This window comes from Epinephelus moara, chromosome 23 (assembly GCF_006386435.1).
Source record: "Epinephelus moara isolate mb chromosome 23, YSFRI_EMoa_1.0, whole genome shotgun sequence".
Lineage (NCBI taxonomy): Eukaryota > Metazoa > Chordata > Actinopteri > Perciformes > Serranidae > Epinephelus > Epinephelus moara.
In genome coordinates this window covers 33,249,219-33,265,548 of record NC_065528.1, presented here as the reverse complement: position 1 = coordinate 33,265,548, position 16,330 = coordinate 33,249,219, and the positions used below count along the sequence as shown (strand labels likewise).

Genomic DNA, 16,330 nt, shown 5'->3' with positions numbered 1-16,330 from the left:
GGGTGGACTGGTGGGCGGAGTCATGCAACCACGGGGTGGACTGGTGGGCGGAGTCACACAACCATGGGGTGGACTGGTGGGCGGAGTCACACAACCACGGGGTGGACTGGTGGGCGGAGTCACACAACCACGGGGTGGACTGGTGGGCGGAGTCACACAACCATGGGGTGGACTGGTGGGCGGAGTCACACAACCACGGGGTGGACTGGTGGGCGGAGTCACACAACCACAGGGTGGACTGGTGGGCGGAGTCATACAACCACAGGGTGGACTGGTGGGCGGAGTCATACAACCACAGGGTGGTGACTCTAGTTTAAGTGTTGTATCATAACTGAGGCTGTATAGTGTGAGTGTAAAGGGGCAGACGTGGGTATCTGACAGAGGCCCGTCGAGGGTTTGGTCTTAGATGTAGTATTTGTCAGTTTGAAGTAAAGTTTCGAAGATGAATCTCTGGGAGCAGCTGAAGTTTGAGTGGAAGCAGAATCATTAAAGGAGGGTTCCCGACACTTATTTGTCTGACTGTGAGAAATATTGGAATCCACCCGAAGCAAAATTTTACCTTTCTTTCATTTTCTGCCCTCTTGTTTCTAAAAGTCGATGTTTTCTGCTCGCAGCTGTAAATCTATTTTTCTTCCTGTGGATCTGAACCGAAACTCAACGTGACTCCAGCGGAGAGCTGAACACGAGCTCGGCCTGATTCACTTATCCTCTCTGTAGGCCTGACCCGGCGGACACTGGCCTGGCTCCATTTCTTTGACTCTGTACATTTAGACAAAAAAAACCTCAAATTTAATTTCCGTCTCTCCGTAGATTTGAACTTAAACTCCACCTGATTACATTAAGTCCTCTGTAGAGTTTAATATACACTCAGCCCTCCTCTGTTTGTCTCCTTGTAGATTTGATCGTAAACTCTGCCAGATTTAATTTCCCTCTCTGCCTAAAAACTTGGCTTAATTCCATTTTGGTCTCTGCAGCATGCACTGTCTCTGTATCTGTTTTTAGATCTGTCTCTATTCAGATCGGCCTGATTCCATTTCTCTTTTCTGTGCCTTTTGTTTTTAGATCCGCCTGTATGCTCGGCCGGATGCCATTTCTAGTGGCGCAGGGGACTACGCTCTCCACATCACCAAGAGGCTTCTGGGATTTTACCAGGACTACTTTAAAGTCCAGTACTCACTGCCCAAGCTCGGTAAGTCTGCTGACGTCTCCTCCTTCCTTTGACGCTGTGCGCTTCCTCTGATTTGGTTCCTGTCCCTCTGATGTTTGACTCCCTGTCAGCTCTCGTAGAATAAAAAGCACACTGATAACTTCCCATCCTCCTGCTCATCCAAATTAGGAGAGAGACAACAGCTCCCCTTCCTGGGCTGCCCCCTTTTTAGGGAAGTCAGCCAACTCTTTGTCCTTCGTACAATTACTGTTGGGTTCATCAATTTGTACTCACATCAGGCAAAGAAAACACTCTGTCCTGCTTTTCTTCCCGTGTGTCGGGGGGATGTACAGTGTGATTAGCTCTGGGAACTGAACCTCAGTCAGGCGTTTGTCTTCAGACGTTGTAGCTTATTTAGTTAAATGAGAAAAGGGTTCAGTGGAAGGATGTGTCAACACTCAGCAAAGTGACGACTGCACCTGTACTGGCCTCATTTATTCTTCCTTTAAGTACGCAAATAGATGCATTTCAAACATTGTAAACATCGCTGCCCTCATACCTCCACGTGTCCTTTATGGTGACATAGATACAGCAAATAGAGTTGTAGACGGCGTTGGTCTGTGAGGTCATTGAATACATCAGTCTTCGCCGTGTCCTACGGTTACATAACATGACACTCCACTGCCTCCACCATCTCTGCTGGTATTCCTGTGTGTCATCCATGTCCGTTAGCTTTCAGAAAGCGTGCACAAATATGGACAGAAGGCTCCGCCCATGTCCGCATTTAACACTGAGCAAAAATGAGCCCTTAAAGCCAACCTGGTCCCAACTTATTCATGAACTCATGTAGGAGCTGGTTATGTAATCAATTAAGTAAAGTGAACTCACTTCCACTGCAAAGCTAAAACAGATTAAATAACTTGAATGCATTTGTAGTAACAGCTGATAATGATGCACTGGAATTAACTAAACTAAGACGTGAAGTTGAAGTGCTGAAAAAAGTCGAAGTGGCTCTTGAAATAAAGACTGAAGTGACAAAGTTTACACTCACAAAATATTATGTTTTTTTTTTATTTATTTTTTTACCTTATTCTCAAAAAACCAACAATATTCCCAACATACCATTTACATGACTAATGAAAAAGACAGCTCCAGCAATATTTGCCTTTACATGCAGCCATGCATCCTCTGGTTAACACGTCATTATCATGTTAAAGTATGGAAAAGTGGAACAGCTGGGGCCGCTTGCGCCATTTTGCTTCTTTGCATCAAAACAGGATCTTTCAGAGTTTAGCTCCGGTGGTGGACATGTTGGACCGCGTGGACGCAGCCTCTCTGTCGTATCTTCAACCACCATCTCGAAAAGGTTGGCGTGGTGATATTTGTGCATCTCCAGAAACCTGGTGATATTTTTTTGTCTATGTCTTTCATGATGTTTCAAAAGCCCTTTTTAAACAGGAGTGTGCAAATTTGCAGGAAAGCCCAATCAGTCTTTTTCAGCATTGGCAGTATAAAAACAAAATCGGGGAGTGCAGCAAAATGCCGCCTACCTACTTTTGTTTATACAGAATGTGCCTTTTTCGGGGCAATGGGGGGCGTGAGCAAGTAACAAAACGTGTAGCTCAGCGTGTGACGTAAACAGTGACGTGGGAGGGAAGCCGCGGCTGGTCAGTCCTTCGGCGATTCTCTCGTAAGTCGGCCCGTTCTTCACCGTCCCCGTCATCTGACGGTTAATGGCCTCTTCGTTTGCGAGGACAAGGAGGGCGCGCAATTCCTTGTCTCCCCAGTTGCTCATCTTTACAGTGTCTGTCAGGTTTGTGTTTCCCTCTTGCTACTAGCTGCTCGCTAATTCCTGCTATCAGCTGTTTCCTGTTTATCCACCACCAGTGGCTCGCACGTGCGCCGTCATCAACAGCCCCTCCCACAAGTCATCAACAGCTCCTCCCACAAGTCATCAACAGCTCCTCTTGTTGCAGAAGGCCGCCTCGGTCTGTTTAAACTAAAAGGGTTCCACCAATATGTCTACCCTACGAGGAGGAAAATTGGGCGCCTCGGATCAACTCGCCAATCCAGCTCTGTGCTCGCAGCTTGCCGGCAAAATGGCCCAACATTCGCCAAAAATCTGGCAGTGTAAAAGGGGCTACAGTAGGTGTGTTTCTCTCTCGGACCAGAAATATGGGGTTTTCCTTTTGGGCATGTGTCTCTACACCAGGTTTCCAGCTGTTGAAAAGTTGGTTTTTGTATAACGAACAGTGTTGATGGGATTCAAGGAGTTGAAGTGTCAGTTGAGGTGATAATAGTCCAGTTTTTTTATTTTAATTTGCTCTTAAAATTTAACATTCTGTGGCAGATCTAACTGTACAGGTATTTTGGATTCCAAGCCCTAATATAAACCCAATAATCAGTCTTATACATGTTGTTCTGAAGATGTAGTTTGGAGGCTCCACCCTGATGGTTCAGTATTCAGTATAAGTTGCTGTACTGATAACGGAGGTGAAGCTCCTGAGTTCTTGAAAAGGTTTGTGGTCTTATGCAGTTATCTGTTGCTCCTTCTTCAGGACACCATCCTGACTCTGGGTCGGCAGGTGGATCACCTGATGCAGCTTTCTATCAGACTTTTTAGTTTTCAGTGCGACATGAGGACTCTCTCTCTCTCTCTGGGCCACAGGTTTTGGTTCATGCTGCTAAGCTTTCAGCCTCCCAGCAGCAGGTCCACCGCCCCAAAAGTGACTGTACAGTTGTGTGTGACCATGTCTGGTGCTTACACTGCCTTCTTTCCTCTCCAAGTTAATGAGATGTGTCAGAACAGTCGAATTTCACCCCCCCCCCCCCGTCCTCCTTCTTCTTCTTCTGTCTTCATAATTGTTTGTGTTTTACACTTCTGTCCTGCCAGAATCAATTAGCCATGTCACAGCGGTGCATTTCCTTTTTTCCTCTCCACGCCCAAACAAGCTAATGTGATCGCTGCGGCTCCGTATTGTATATGTCACACACTTCCTTCCTGTCCACATTCATTCATCACATTATACATTCACTTTCAGTCAAAGCTTCCTGTTTGCTTCCGTCCGCCCAGATTAGACCTGACATTTGCTTCCCCTTCATGACCTTTACACTGACGTTAGCTGCATTATAAAAGGGTGATGTCACTTCCTGTGGTCCTGACCAGGTGATGTCAGGTGAAAACCTTGTATCTCAAAGATGTCAACTTGTCAAGAGCTCAGAAAAGCTCTGGTGTTAACTGGATTATAGTGACGTTTCATCGTCTTCCAAAGGGTTTAAAATGGTTTTAGGAGCCTGCTGAGGTCAGGGAGTAATCTAGAGATGTGGGATCTTTCAAACTGTCTGAGAAAATGAAAATGAAAAAAAAATATCTTAACCTGGAGATACGTTATGTTTGGTTTCATCTGGGACTTTATGCTGTAACGAAACAAGACAATCTGTCAAGCATAGAAACAAAATACAGAACAACACAAGATTAAAAAAGGGGCATCCCTTCCACAAAGATTTTTCGCATGCGGAAATTTGTTTTCTTCACTTGCAAAGCGCGCCCTGCCAGGAGGTTTCTACATGTCTCCCTGCACCGGAAGTAGGCTGAAGTACTATATTCACCCAACAGCTGCTACACATACACATAGTCACATACTAGTTCTTATAATTATCTTCTAGATAATCTTTAATCAAATAATCCCAGAGAACAGACTCTTCACGCTCCTCTGCAACACAACTCCACCTAATGGAGGCTGACGGCGCCCCAGATTCAAACGTCCAAAAACACATAATTGAAACCACAAAATATCTCCATACTGCTCGTCCGTAGTGATCCAAGTGTCCTGAAGCCCCGACATAAAAAGTTGTTTGGAAAAACCTCATTTGAACTCTGTTTTTAGCCTCATTGTAACCACTTGGATCACTACGGACGAGCAGTATGGAGATATTTTGTGGTTTCAATTATGTGTTTTTGGACGTTTGAATCCGGGGCGCCGTCAGCCTCCATTAGGTGGAGTTGTGTTGCTACCTCCTCTCCCCTTGGATCTCTGCAAGTGATGTGAGGACTCTAAAACTTCACCTGAGCCTCCCTCGGCATATGGGTGAGTAGATAATGGCTGAATTTTCATTTTTGGGTGCACTATTCCTTTAATGGTGGGTTATTGCCGACATGAGTCTCGCTGTACTGAGATGTTTTAATAGTGGTTTAATGTCACATGAGTGACAAACACTCCTGAGGCTGCCAAGAGGGAGGGGGAGGGGCTCGACTGCTTGAGCACCACCTGAGGTCTGTCTGCACACGTGCCTGCTCGACATGCTAGAGATGTCACGATACTTTGGTACCAAGTTGATGCCAAAATTCTGAAAATCTGAGGGAGGACTGGCCGTGTTTGGATTTATAAAAAGTAAGGAGGAACAGATGCCAAACGATGATGGTAGAGAAGAATATCTGTGAATATTTATATCACACACTGAAAGAAGGTTCCTGAACAGTGGAACAAGTTGCTGCAGATTTGAGGGGGATGAATTTGGCCACACGATATTACCATAAATCAAACAGGGATAAAACATGGAATAATGTAAAGTTAATAAACAAGAAACATTTATAAAACTTCCTAATTTACTGATGATGAACTATGACGAGACGAAAACAGTATCTGCTGGTAACACTTGTGGGTACCTGGAAAACTGTTGCAGAAAAAGTTATATTTCTTTTTTTTTTAATGATTTTAGCATCATAACTGTGAGACTGCACATGTGACATTTGTGAGTCGTCCTTACTTCCAGTCATGATTGTGCTGTTTCCATAGAGCAACAGAATTTATATATCGCAGAGAAAAACGAGGTCACAGTCAGTAAAATGTGAGCGGAGCTTCATTCATGATCTGTGGACAGAAATTGTCATTTATCTGAGTTCTTCTGTTCCACATGAAAACCAGCACAGGACCTGGTGTTAGCGTTCAGGATGCTTCAGACTCAGGTGGTAAAAATGTCTTTGCTGAACCGTGCCCTTCAGTTCAGTAAACTTGGCACACCGGGCTGTTGGACTGGCGCCAGACTCGTGATCAATGACGCACTAGAATCGGCCCAAGTGCTCTGGTCTAATTCCAGGCGTCAACATTTGCCCAAAGCTTTGCTGCGTGCTGCTAACTGGAGCTGATTCTCACTCCAAATCAACCACATTCCTAAAGCCGAGCCAAAAGTGTCAACAATATACGAGGCAGAGCCAGCTCACGTTTGGTCCTCCAGCACGCAGACTCTCTGCAGTCGGCACAGATTTCTCAGGTAGATAGTTTCCACTGTTTCTGTCCAGTATCTCAGGGGTTAAAGCTTTACACTCTGAGCAGATCCTGACACAACTGTAGAGAGGAGAGTCTCTGTTGTAACATAATCATGATAATAAGCTTTATTTATAGAAACATAAAGAAAAGGATAAGCTCTCCGATAAAATACTTTTTAAAGAGGAGGCTTCAAAGACAGTTTGACTCAGCTGGCCTCATCGCCTCAGGCAGGTTGATCCAGAGCCTCAGGGCGCTGACTGTGAACACTCTGTCCACTCTGGTTCAGGCTGTGACTCTGAAACACACAAAGACACCAGCCTGAAGATCTGCAGCTTCTTACAGACTCTTTGGTGCCAAGAGGTCAAACATAAGGCCAGATGACGGCCAGGAGGAGACGATAAGGTTATAAATAAGAGCTGTAAATCTATCCTAAACATATTGTGCCATCCAGTCTGTGGGTTATTGCCACACATAGAGGCATTTCCAGGCGGTGTTTGCGCCACCAAACCTGGATGTTTTTTGGCTACATATTGCTGCATTTCCAGTGGTGTTTGCGCCACTAAACCTGGGTGTTTTTTGGCTACATATTGCTGCATTTCCAGCGGTGTTTGCGCCACCAAACCTGGGTGTGTTTTGGCTACATATTGCTGCATTTCCAGCGGTGTTTGCGCCACCAAACCTTGGTGTGTTTTGGTTACATATTGCTGCATTTCCAGCGGTGTTTGCACCACCAAACCTGGGTGTGTTTTGGTTACATATTGCTGCATTTCCAGCAGTGTTTGCGCCATCAAACCTGGATGTTTTTTGGCCACATGGTATTTTTTAGCATTACATTGCAGCATTTTGAGCGGTGTTGGGGCCATCAAACTGTGATGTATTTTAGCAACATGTTGCAACATTTCCAAGATGTCTGCAGCATCAATCATGGTTGTTTCTAGAGACACATGGGGGTGTTTCCACCAGAGACTGTGGTTGTATTTAAGCTAAAACATGATATTTTCCTAACTTACCCAAGTGGTGTTTGTGCCTAAACGTAATTACACGTTAACTACAGTTTTGTTGAAATGTAAAGTTTCAGTGTATCAGCTACATAATGATGTACAAATGTTTCATATCTGTGGTTTGCAGAAATGTGTGATGCCAACATTGCTGTTGTTGAACAAACTTTGTGATTCGCTGCTCAAATCTGAAATTACAAACCAAACTCCAACATTTGAGCGTGGAGGGGTGGAGATGTTGTCAGAGGAAGTACAGGCGCTGCTGTGTTTCCTCAGACAGAGAGGTGGTGTTGATCGTCCGTGATTGACTTTCTTGACGGTGGAGATAAAGCGGCTGCCCCGTGTGTCAGCCTTCAGGTATCTCAGCATCTTATTCAGGAGTGGGTGATAAAAGCTGTCGGTTTATCAGTCGGTCTCAGTGATTCTGGCTCCTCTGACATATTGTTATGGGGCAGACTGAGGACACACAGCAGGGACTACACCTCCCAGCATGCTTAGATTTGCTTGATGATCCTGCAGGAGTTGATAAAGAAAGTCGACGGGAACAAGATGTCTGTGTCGCTGAGCGTGCCGTGGAGCAGGAGTCAGACTCTCACATGGATGGATAGATGGAGTCACCAGAGGGATGCACTGATATTGTGCCAAGCAGTCGTCCCAAAAATCCCCAGATGCCCCCTCCAGCTCAGTGTTTTGAAGTTCTGAGACTCAAATTAGCTCCAAATTCAAGTGTGAACTGTGGTAAACACAGAAATGCAAAGAGAGCAAACTCCCTCTGTGTGAATCCGTCTTTGATTTCATTTTCTGTTTTAAATCTACTCAGATATTTCCTGTTTTTCTGAGTGTGTGTGTGTGTGTGTGTGTGTGTGTGTGTGTGTGTCAGCAGTGACTGAATGCATTCTTCCATTATAAATCCGCTGTGTGTGTGTTCATCCTGTTCATCTACATATATCCACATATAGGCGAGTGTGTGTGTGTGTGTGTGTGCGTGTGTGTGAGTGTGTGTGTGTGTGTGCATTCATACTGATGTTGACATCAGTCTTTACCACAGCTTGCCTCTTACCCCACCCCACTGCTGCCAGCTCTCTGCCTGCCTGTGTGTGTGTGTGTGTGTGTGTGTGTGTGTGTGGTCCCAGAGCCTCAGGGCTCCATCTGTTGTCATGCAGGGCATCGAGCTCCCCTGAGAGACACACAGAGAGAAATGATGAGCTGAGATACAAATTTAAAGAGACAGAGGGAAAAGTGCCCGGACAGTCAGAGGAAGATACAGATCACAACAATAAAGAATCTTTTTCTGTCCTGTTAGAGACAAAGGCGTCATTCTGTCTGTCCGACTGTGGTCCACATATCTCAACATCTACCGTCCAGAGTGACACTGAAGGAAGAGTTCACCAAACAACAATATAAATCATATATAGATCTCGCCTGCGGAGGCTCTCTGTGGTCCCAGAAACCTTTTCTATCAAATGGAGTTAAGGAGAGAGGAGACTTGATAAATGAAAGCATTTCAGTGCAAACAGACTGAAGCTGTGTGACTCTGGTCTGTCCCAGACTGAAGACAACCAGCGGTAAAGAAACGTGGTGATAACTTTGATCATGGTGGTCCTACATCGCACAGAGAGAGATTCAAGGATGGTCGTTGTCACCGTCTGTGATCAGAGACAGCCTGGGATCAAACTCTGACAGTGTCAGAAATTTGAGACGACCATCTCACATATCGACCTCGTCACATGTCCACGTTTGGTCATGGACTTTCCACGTCCACATATGGCGTCCAAGGTACCCTGGGTGTGTTGGTTGTTGATGTTCCGGGACGCCGTGTCAACTTCAGCCTGTTACATGCATTGTCTGTTTTCAAAATACACTTCTGTTTTCACAGGAAATGTACAGTTTGCATAGTCTCTTTCAAAATAAAAGCACTACGTCGGTACAACACCTCCCACTGAAGGGGCGCAGATAATGTTTTTTTCTTCTGTATTGACGTAGATGGACGTACGTCGTAGCCTGTGATTCATCGTACAGTGTGCAGACATCAAACTAGATGTTGTACCCAGGTTTATTACGTAGATCCATGTGGCACAGTGTAGCTGCACTTATCTTATAGGACTGATAAAGTCTCACAGTCTGCAGGAGGCTTTAGATGGAGGCCAAAGGAAAGAGAGCAAAGTAGGTCATAAAACATCTAAAAAACAGGACAATATGAGAGTTTATTTCTTCAGCTTTGAGGTAAAGTGACGTATTTTTATTGCACCGCGGCGCTGGGGATCAAACTGTGATGAAAGCATTGTCACAGGAAGTCACGCTTCATCTTAAACACAATGGGAGACTGCACTACATAAAGATTGTTTAATTAAAAAAGAGAAAGTAATGTATGTTACCACGTGTGAAGCAGCTGTCAGTCTGATGTCACCTCATCTGTTGATGCAGCTATAACTGGAACAAGCTGTTTTATTCTACTGTGAAACTTTAATGTTGTTTCACTGAGGTGAGGACGGCGTCACTGCACATCTGTTTAACATCTGCAAATGTCTCTGACCAACAGGCTTCTTAGTGTCAACGTCAACACCAAAACAACTTCAAGTTTCTGTTTTTAAGCAACTAATTTTTGCCAGCTGCAACTCCCAAATCACACGTCGTGCACACATTAGTTCCTTTTACAAACATAAAGGAACGTCTTGGAAGAGGAGCTTTAATTGTAGCTTAATATCAGCATCAAATAAACTTTGATTCCTTCTCTATTAATAGTTTAAATGTCTGAGCCTGTTCAACCATGACGATGGTTCATCAGGACTTTATCTGCTCGGTGATGTTGTGTCTGAACTCTGTGCTGCAACTTGTGCTGAATCTGACACACTCTGCTAGTAGTAAAAGTACGAACACCAGCCTGTGAAAATACTCCAGCAATACAAGTCCTGAATTCAAAACCTTACTGAACTTAAAATATGTGAGTATTTTCAGATACTTAAACTACTTAAAGTACCCAAAGTAAAAGTATTTATCAGCCAACAGTAATATAAAGTATAGAAAGTAAAAGTACTGAGCAGTAAAATGTTTTGGATTAATATTACAGCTGCATCAATGTGTGTTTTGTATTTTACTGCTGTAGGTTTGAGTTTCAGAGACGTCTGAAGAACAACAACAATATAATGAAAACACTGCAGCAGCATCTTTATATGAGATACTTTTAATTTTACTTTTAATGCTCAGTAAAGGATAATTCACCTCTCTGGTGTGAACTTGATATTCATCAGTTTTTATTCATTCATTTCATCACTCTGTGTCCCACCGAAAATTTGCTGTGCTAGATTGTACGCTCCTGTCCTTTAAAACGTAACTTAAGAAACTGTGATTCTTTTCTCCAAGACGTCTGAAATTTGCTGAGTATGTCTTTCTCTCAGTTCCCTCCACATCTCTCACCGAGGAGGTCGAGGAGCGAGCAGCTCTCTTCCACGTCACTGTGCAGCTGTAATGTTGTGTGGGTGGAAACAGACTTTAGGAGTCGTCGGGTTGACACACACTCTGCACAGAGCCAGAAACAGGTTGTGATAACCAAAAGCGAGAGAGGTGTGAAATGTTGTCATAAATCAGGAGAAATATGGGAGGAATGTGACGATGGTGGGAAACTGGGATTGTACTGAATATCAGCACGGCTGTGATTCGGTCGCAGTGATCAGAGTACAACACTCAGTACAACAGCACGACCTTGAGTGTGATATTTATTCAGCAGTCCTGTTTATTAGTCAACAATAAGAAGCAACAGATGATTCTGATTTGTTTGTTTATTTAATGATTTACTTGGCTCCGCCCACACAAATAGTTCTGCAGCTGGACTGGACTGTTGCCAAGCGACACACTAACATTCCTGTGCACTAGCTTCTTTGTGCGGGTGACACACTCGGGTTTCCTGTGGTCATTAAAAACATGGAAAAATCTTGAAATTTCACAATCACATTTTCCAGGCCTGGAAAAGTCATTGAATTAGTAAAGATCATTATAGTTTTGGAAAAGTCCTGAAATTTTGTTGTGTGTAATGAAACTGTGACATCGAGGGGCACACGGGTGACTGGCTGTGGATCAGGAGGTAGAGCGGGTCGTCCACTAATCGGATGATCAGCTGTTCGATCCCTGGATCCTCCATGACCAGGTATCCTTGAGCAAGGTCCTGAACCCTAAATTGTTCCCGATGGCTGTTCCATTGGTGTATAAATTGAGTAGCACCTGTGTCGGCCACCAGTGTGTGTGTGTGTGTGTGTGTGTGTGTGTGTGTGAATGTGGCTCGTAGTGTAAGAAGCGCTTTGAGTGGTCAGATGAGAAAGGAGCTATACAAGTGCAGGTCCATTCACCACACTAATCTTTAGTGGATAACCTTCCACGTAATGAACCATAAAAGCAAGTTTACTTTCTGAAAGCTGTCGACATATCGGAGCTCTGATATGTGTCTGTGTGAACACGTATGTAACGCTGGTACCAGATTCCACCACAGTAGCTCTGGTTCTTGAACTGGTTCTGTTCAGATTCTTGGAACGTTGGTGCTATCTAACAAACCAGCTCACATTTCCACCAGTTTTCTGCTGAACCATTGTAATCGAGGATGTGTCCTCATTGGAGGGTGTTGCACGATGCACAAGAGAAGTAAACAGTAGGGGGCGCAGAGTAGCTCACCTGGTAGAACAGGCGCCCCATGGACAAAGGCTACATCTGACTTCAAGTGACTGCAGGCTCGATTCCCACCTGCAGCCCTACGCTTCACGTCATCCACTCTCTTTCCCCCGTTCATGCTACCACTGTCCCACCAAATAAAGGTCAAAAAATAATCTTTAAAACTAAAAGAAAAAAGAGGTAAACAGTAGTAGCAATTGCATCCCAAGTCCCCCAAGTCGTCACATATCGCCGCTTTGATCAGTGGCCTTTCACATCTACACATAACGCACTAGGTCTCCTCCTACGTCTGCTGTTGACGTTCCACGATGCTGCTGCCAAAACCAGGACATCAAAAAAGGCACGAGGTTAGGTCTAGAAAAAACCCCAGCATAATGTGGCTCTACATTCATACAGGAAGCAAAGAGTGGGCCTCTGAGTGAAAGTCTGGGGTATGTTGGACCCATTGACCAATGGTCCCCTCCCCACCATAAGGACTTTCCTGCTCCTTATATTTTATTATTACTGGCAGTGTTTCAACCTGACGTCATCCAGCAGCATATCATACTGCTGCGATAGGTGCTGTCCAGCCTTTAGAATGAGAACAGGCTGTTATCACAGATAATACTTTTTCCCTGAAACACAAGCATGGACTGACTGTTACTGCACTGTGACCACGACTGCACGCTCTTGTTGTTTGATTTCTCACTTGACTTCTCCATCCTCTCTTTTTAAAATATGACACGCCCCCTGATGTCATCATGGTTCGCACTAAAAATCAAAAGAAACCCTGCTCCTTTTGGGTTCCACCTGAGAACCAACTTTTTGGGTTCTGTGGTGATTAATTCTTGGATGAAGTGCTCCAAACCAGAGCATGTGAGCCGAGCTGAGCGGAGCGGAAGGATTTTGTGTTGAGCGAGGAGCAGCTATTTTTTTTAAAAGGTGGAGCGGAGCCTTATCTCTCGCTCTAGTTTTGCTCCGGTTGCTCATGCCCCACCCAGAATGCATCTTTGCACCTGCGCACACCCACACTATTTTCTTTCAAAACTATGGAGTTTACTGTGTACTTCAGAAAAGAAACTGAGAAGAGAAGCAGCGGTACCTTGGAGAACGGTCCCTAACTGCAGGGAGAGGCGAGAGGGCTTCCCTGGAGAATCTACTAAGCTCATGTTTTATTTGTGAATAGAAGATTACAGGTTAGGGTAGTACGACGCAGTTTTTTTGAGCGGAGTGGTGAGTGAGTGGAGTGGGATAAAATTTATGATGGAGCGGAGCAAAGTGACAGGTCTGCGAGCGAGGAGTGGAATTTTCACCCAGTCCGCTCACATGCTCTGCTCCAAACGGTTCAAAATTAGGTGCAAGAACTGGAACAGATGACATCATCATCCTCACTGTGACCTCATCACATGTCCACGTTTGGTCATGGACTTTCCACGTCCACATATGACGTCCAAGGTACCCTGGGTGTGTTGGTTGTTGATGTTCTGGGACGCCGTGTCAACTTCAGCCTGTTACATGCATTGTCTGTTTTCAAAATACACTTCTGTTTTCACAGGAAATGTACAGTTTGCATACAGTCTCTTTCAAAATAAAAGCACTACGTCACTACAAAACCCACCAACTGATGTTTTTTCCTTCAACACACACATGTGGTTGGGTTTAGGAATAAAGAACAGGGTTTGGCTCTGTAATCTTACAGGAAGTGAACTCTAGCCCCCTGGGCTAAAGTCAGTGGTTGTCCCATCCATCACACCCTCTGCCCACCCTACTCAGACTTGTGCCATCTTAACTTGTTCTTGCTGTTACGCAATAATGGCAACCAGTCACATATCATGCCGTCATTTAAGGACGACATTTTTTGTCTGTGTCTGACACTGGAAGTCGATGACTTCAGAGTGAGACTGTGTTGTAACAGAATCTGTTCCATGTTGGTGGAAAGATGGAAATATTTTGAGTAAATGCACTTAGTTGTGTTCCACCTCTGCACAGCTGTTGAAACAACCTGCTGAAGTAGTTGCACTCCCACTGTCCTGGAGCTGAAACTCCTCCTCTTCATCATGCATGTAGAGACGTTCAGAGGAGAGTTCATGAAAGATGTTTGAGAAAGAACCAATATGTGTCCATTCAGCTGATGAACTCAAGTCTGAGAGCAGACGAGTCCAAATCTCAAATCTCAGGGAATCATAAATCTAGTGGAGCGTGTCCTTCCTTCCTTCCTTCCTTCCTTCCTTCCTTCTTTACCTCCTTCCCTCCTTTCTTCTAGCTTGCAAATGAAACCCAGAGATACTGGAGCTCCTGCAGAAACTCAGTCCCAGCCCGGGAGTTGGTTTTTTCCTCCTCCTTCTTTTCAATCCTGAAGTGGAGATAACTAATAAAGCGATAAGGGGCCTCTCCGGGCTTCCGTAGGAATTAATTTGACTGTTCCAGTGGAGCAGAAATCTTGCAGCAGCAGAGCGAGCCGAGGCTCAGGTGATCTGATTGTCAGGAGAATTACGCTGAATATCTGAGTGTGTCTGAACGTGTGTGTGAACACGCCAAGTGGACTAATGTGTTCTGTTGAGTTCTGGCTCCATCTGGGATCCACAGAGACGCACAGACAGCACCGCCTGAGGTCCGGCACACACTCACACACACACACACACACACACACACATACACACACTGAAACACTGAAACACACACACACACACACACACACATCTTCACTCCTCTACTTGTGTATCTTTTCATCTTTTCTTTCTCGTCTTTCTTTTTCCCCTCTTTGTCTCTCGCTCTTTCTCTCATGCCGTCGCCTCGGGCCGACACACAACAACAGATGGACTAAACTGAAACACACACACACACACACACACACACACACTCACTCACTCAGTGAGAGAGAGCTGCAGGCCAGTCAGCTGTCTGCCTGCTGCTGCCTCAGTGAAGCTGAGGCACGTACGCTTCATTCGGAGCTGTTTGAAAGAATTTAACATTAATATTCAATAAAGTGGGGAAGACAAGTTTTTTCAGACCGCAGCGACTTTACAAAGTTTCCTCACAGAACAAAAGAGGCAGCGATAACACAGGAAACTGAACCTCGTCTCCCCCGGCCGAACATCCTCTTGCCTTTACAGACCCACACAGCTTCATTTAAAATTCTGGTGGAGATCCCAAAGTGTCCGAAGACATAGACACACGTCAGGCTGAATTTGAAATGATGCACACAACATGGAGAATATTTCATTTGATGCAAAGAGATGCAGCCATAAATACATTTCAATATTTCACCGAGAATTGAAGAGAGAAAGACACAACATGGAGACACAGCAATAAAAGGATATTTTTGTTTGACTTGTCACTGAATGAGAAGCAGCATTAACATATTCAAACTGAAAACTAGTTTATTGCTTCTGCTGCTCTAAGTTAATGAGTGAATTTAAATGACTGTGCGACAGTAAACACTTGTTTCCTTCTCTTTTGTCTTTGGCTTGAAGTATTTCACTCCTATAGAGACGTCTTTTCATTAAAGGGATAGTGCACCCAAAAATGAAAATTCAGCCATTATCTACTCACCCATATGCCGAGGGAGGCTCAGGTGAAGTTTTAGAGTCCTCACATCACTTGCAGAGATCCAAGGGGAGAGGAGGTAGCAACACAACTCCACCTAATGGAGGCTGACGGCGCCCCAGATTCAAACGTCCAAAAACACATAATTGAAACCACAAAATATCTCCATACTGCTCGTCCGTAGTGATCCAAGTGTCCTGAAGCCCCGACATAAAAAGTTGTTTGGAAAAACCTCATTTGAACTCGGTTTTTAGCCTCATTGTAGCCTGTAGCTCTGACTGCCTCTCTGGGCACCACGCTCATGTTCACCAACAACTTTTTATGTCCCTTTTCTATGATTTCTAAGCAGATTTCTGGACATTTATTCCCAGTAGTCATCATAGATAATGACGTCCTCAGGGACTGTAAGTCACACTGAAACAAAGAAATATGTGTATCATGTTTGTGTTGGAATTTGACTGTCAGTCGTGACTCTGAGAGAGAACGCAATTAAGCTTCCAAATCAGTGGGCAAAACTGCAATTATTAACTTCCAGCTGTTTCTAGTGAACCAGCATGAACCTGTATCTTTCATCTCGTGTAGTATGTGTGCCTGACGTCCTCATTGTTTCTAAAGCTCTGTTTTACTCCATTAAATAAACTGATCCTTTCTACGTTCCATTACTGATGATCAGTGATGGCCTTTTTCTAATCACACTGTCAGTGCTGTGCAGGAAACAAGAGGAAGTATCTCAAGTC

The 16,330-nt window shown here is 44.6% G+C and overlaps 1 protein-coding gene across 1 annotated transcript in view; it reads left to right on the top strand.

Annotated features, from left to right (window-relative positions):
• Positions 1-16,330, top strand: part of LOC126384989 (thyrotropin-releasing hormone-degrading ectoenzyme-like) — a 264,660-nt gene that overhangs the window by 67,016 nt on the left and 181,314 nt on the right. Inside the window, exon 4 of the mRNA XM_050036465.1 lies at positions 1,063-1,189. Coding sequence (XP_049892422.1) covers positions 1,063-1,189 — 127 coding nt within the window. The remainder of the gene's footprint in view (positions 1-1,062; positions 1,190-16,330) is intronic.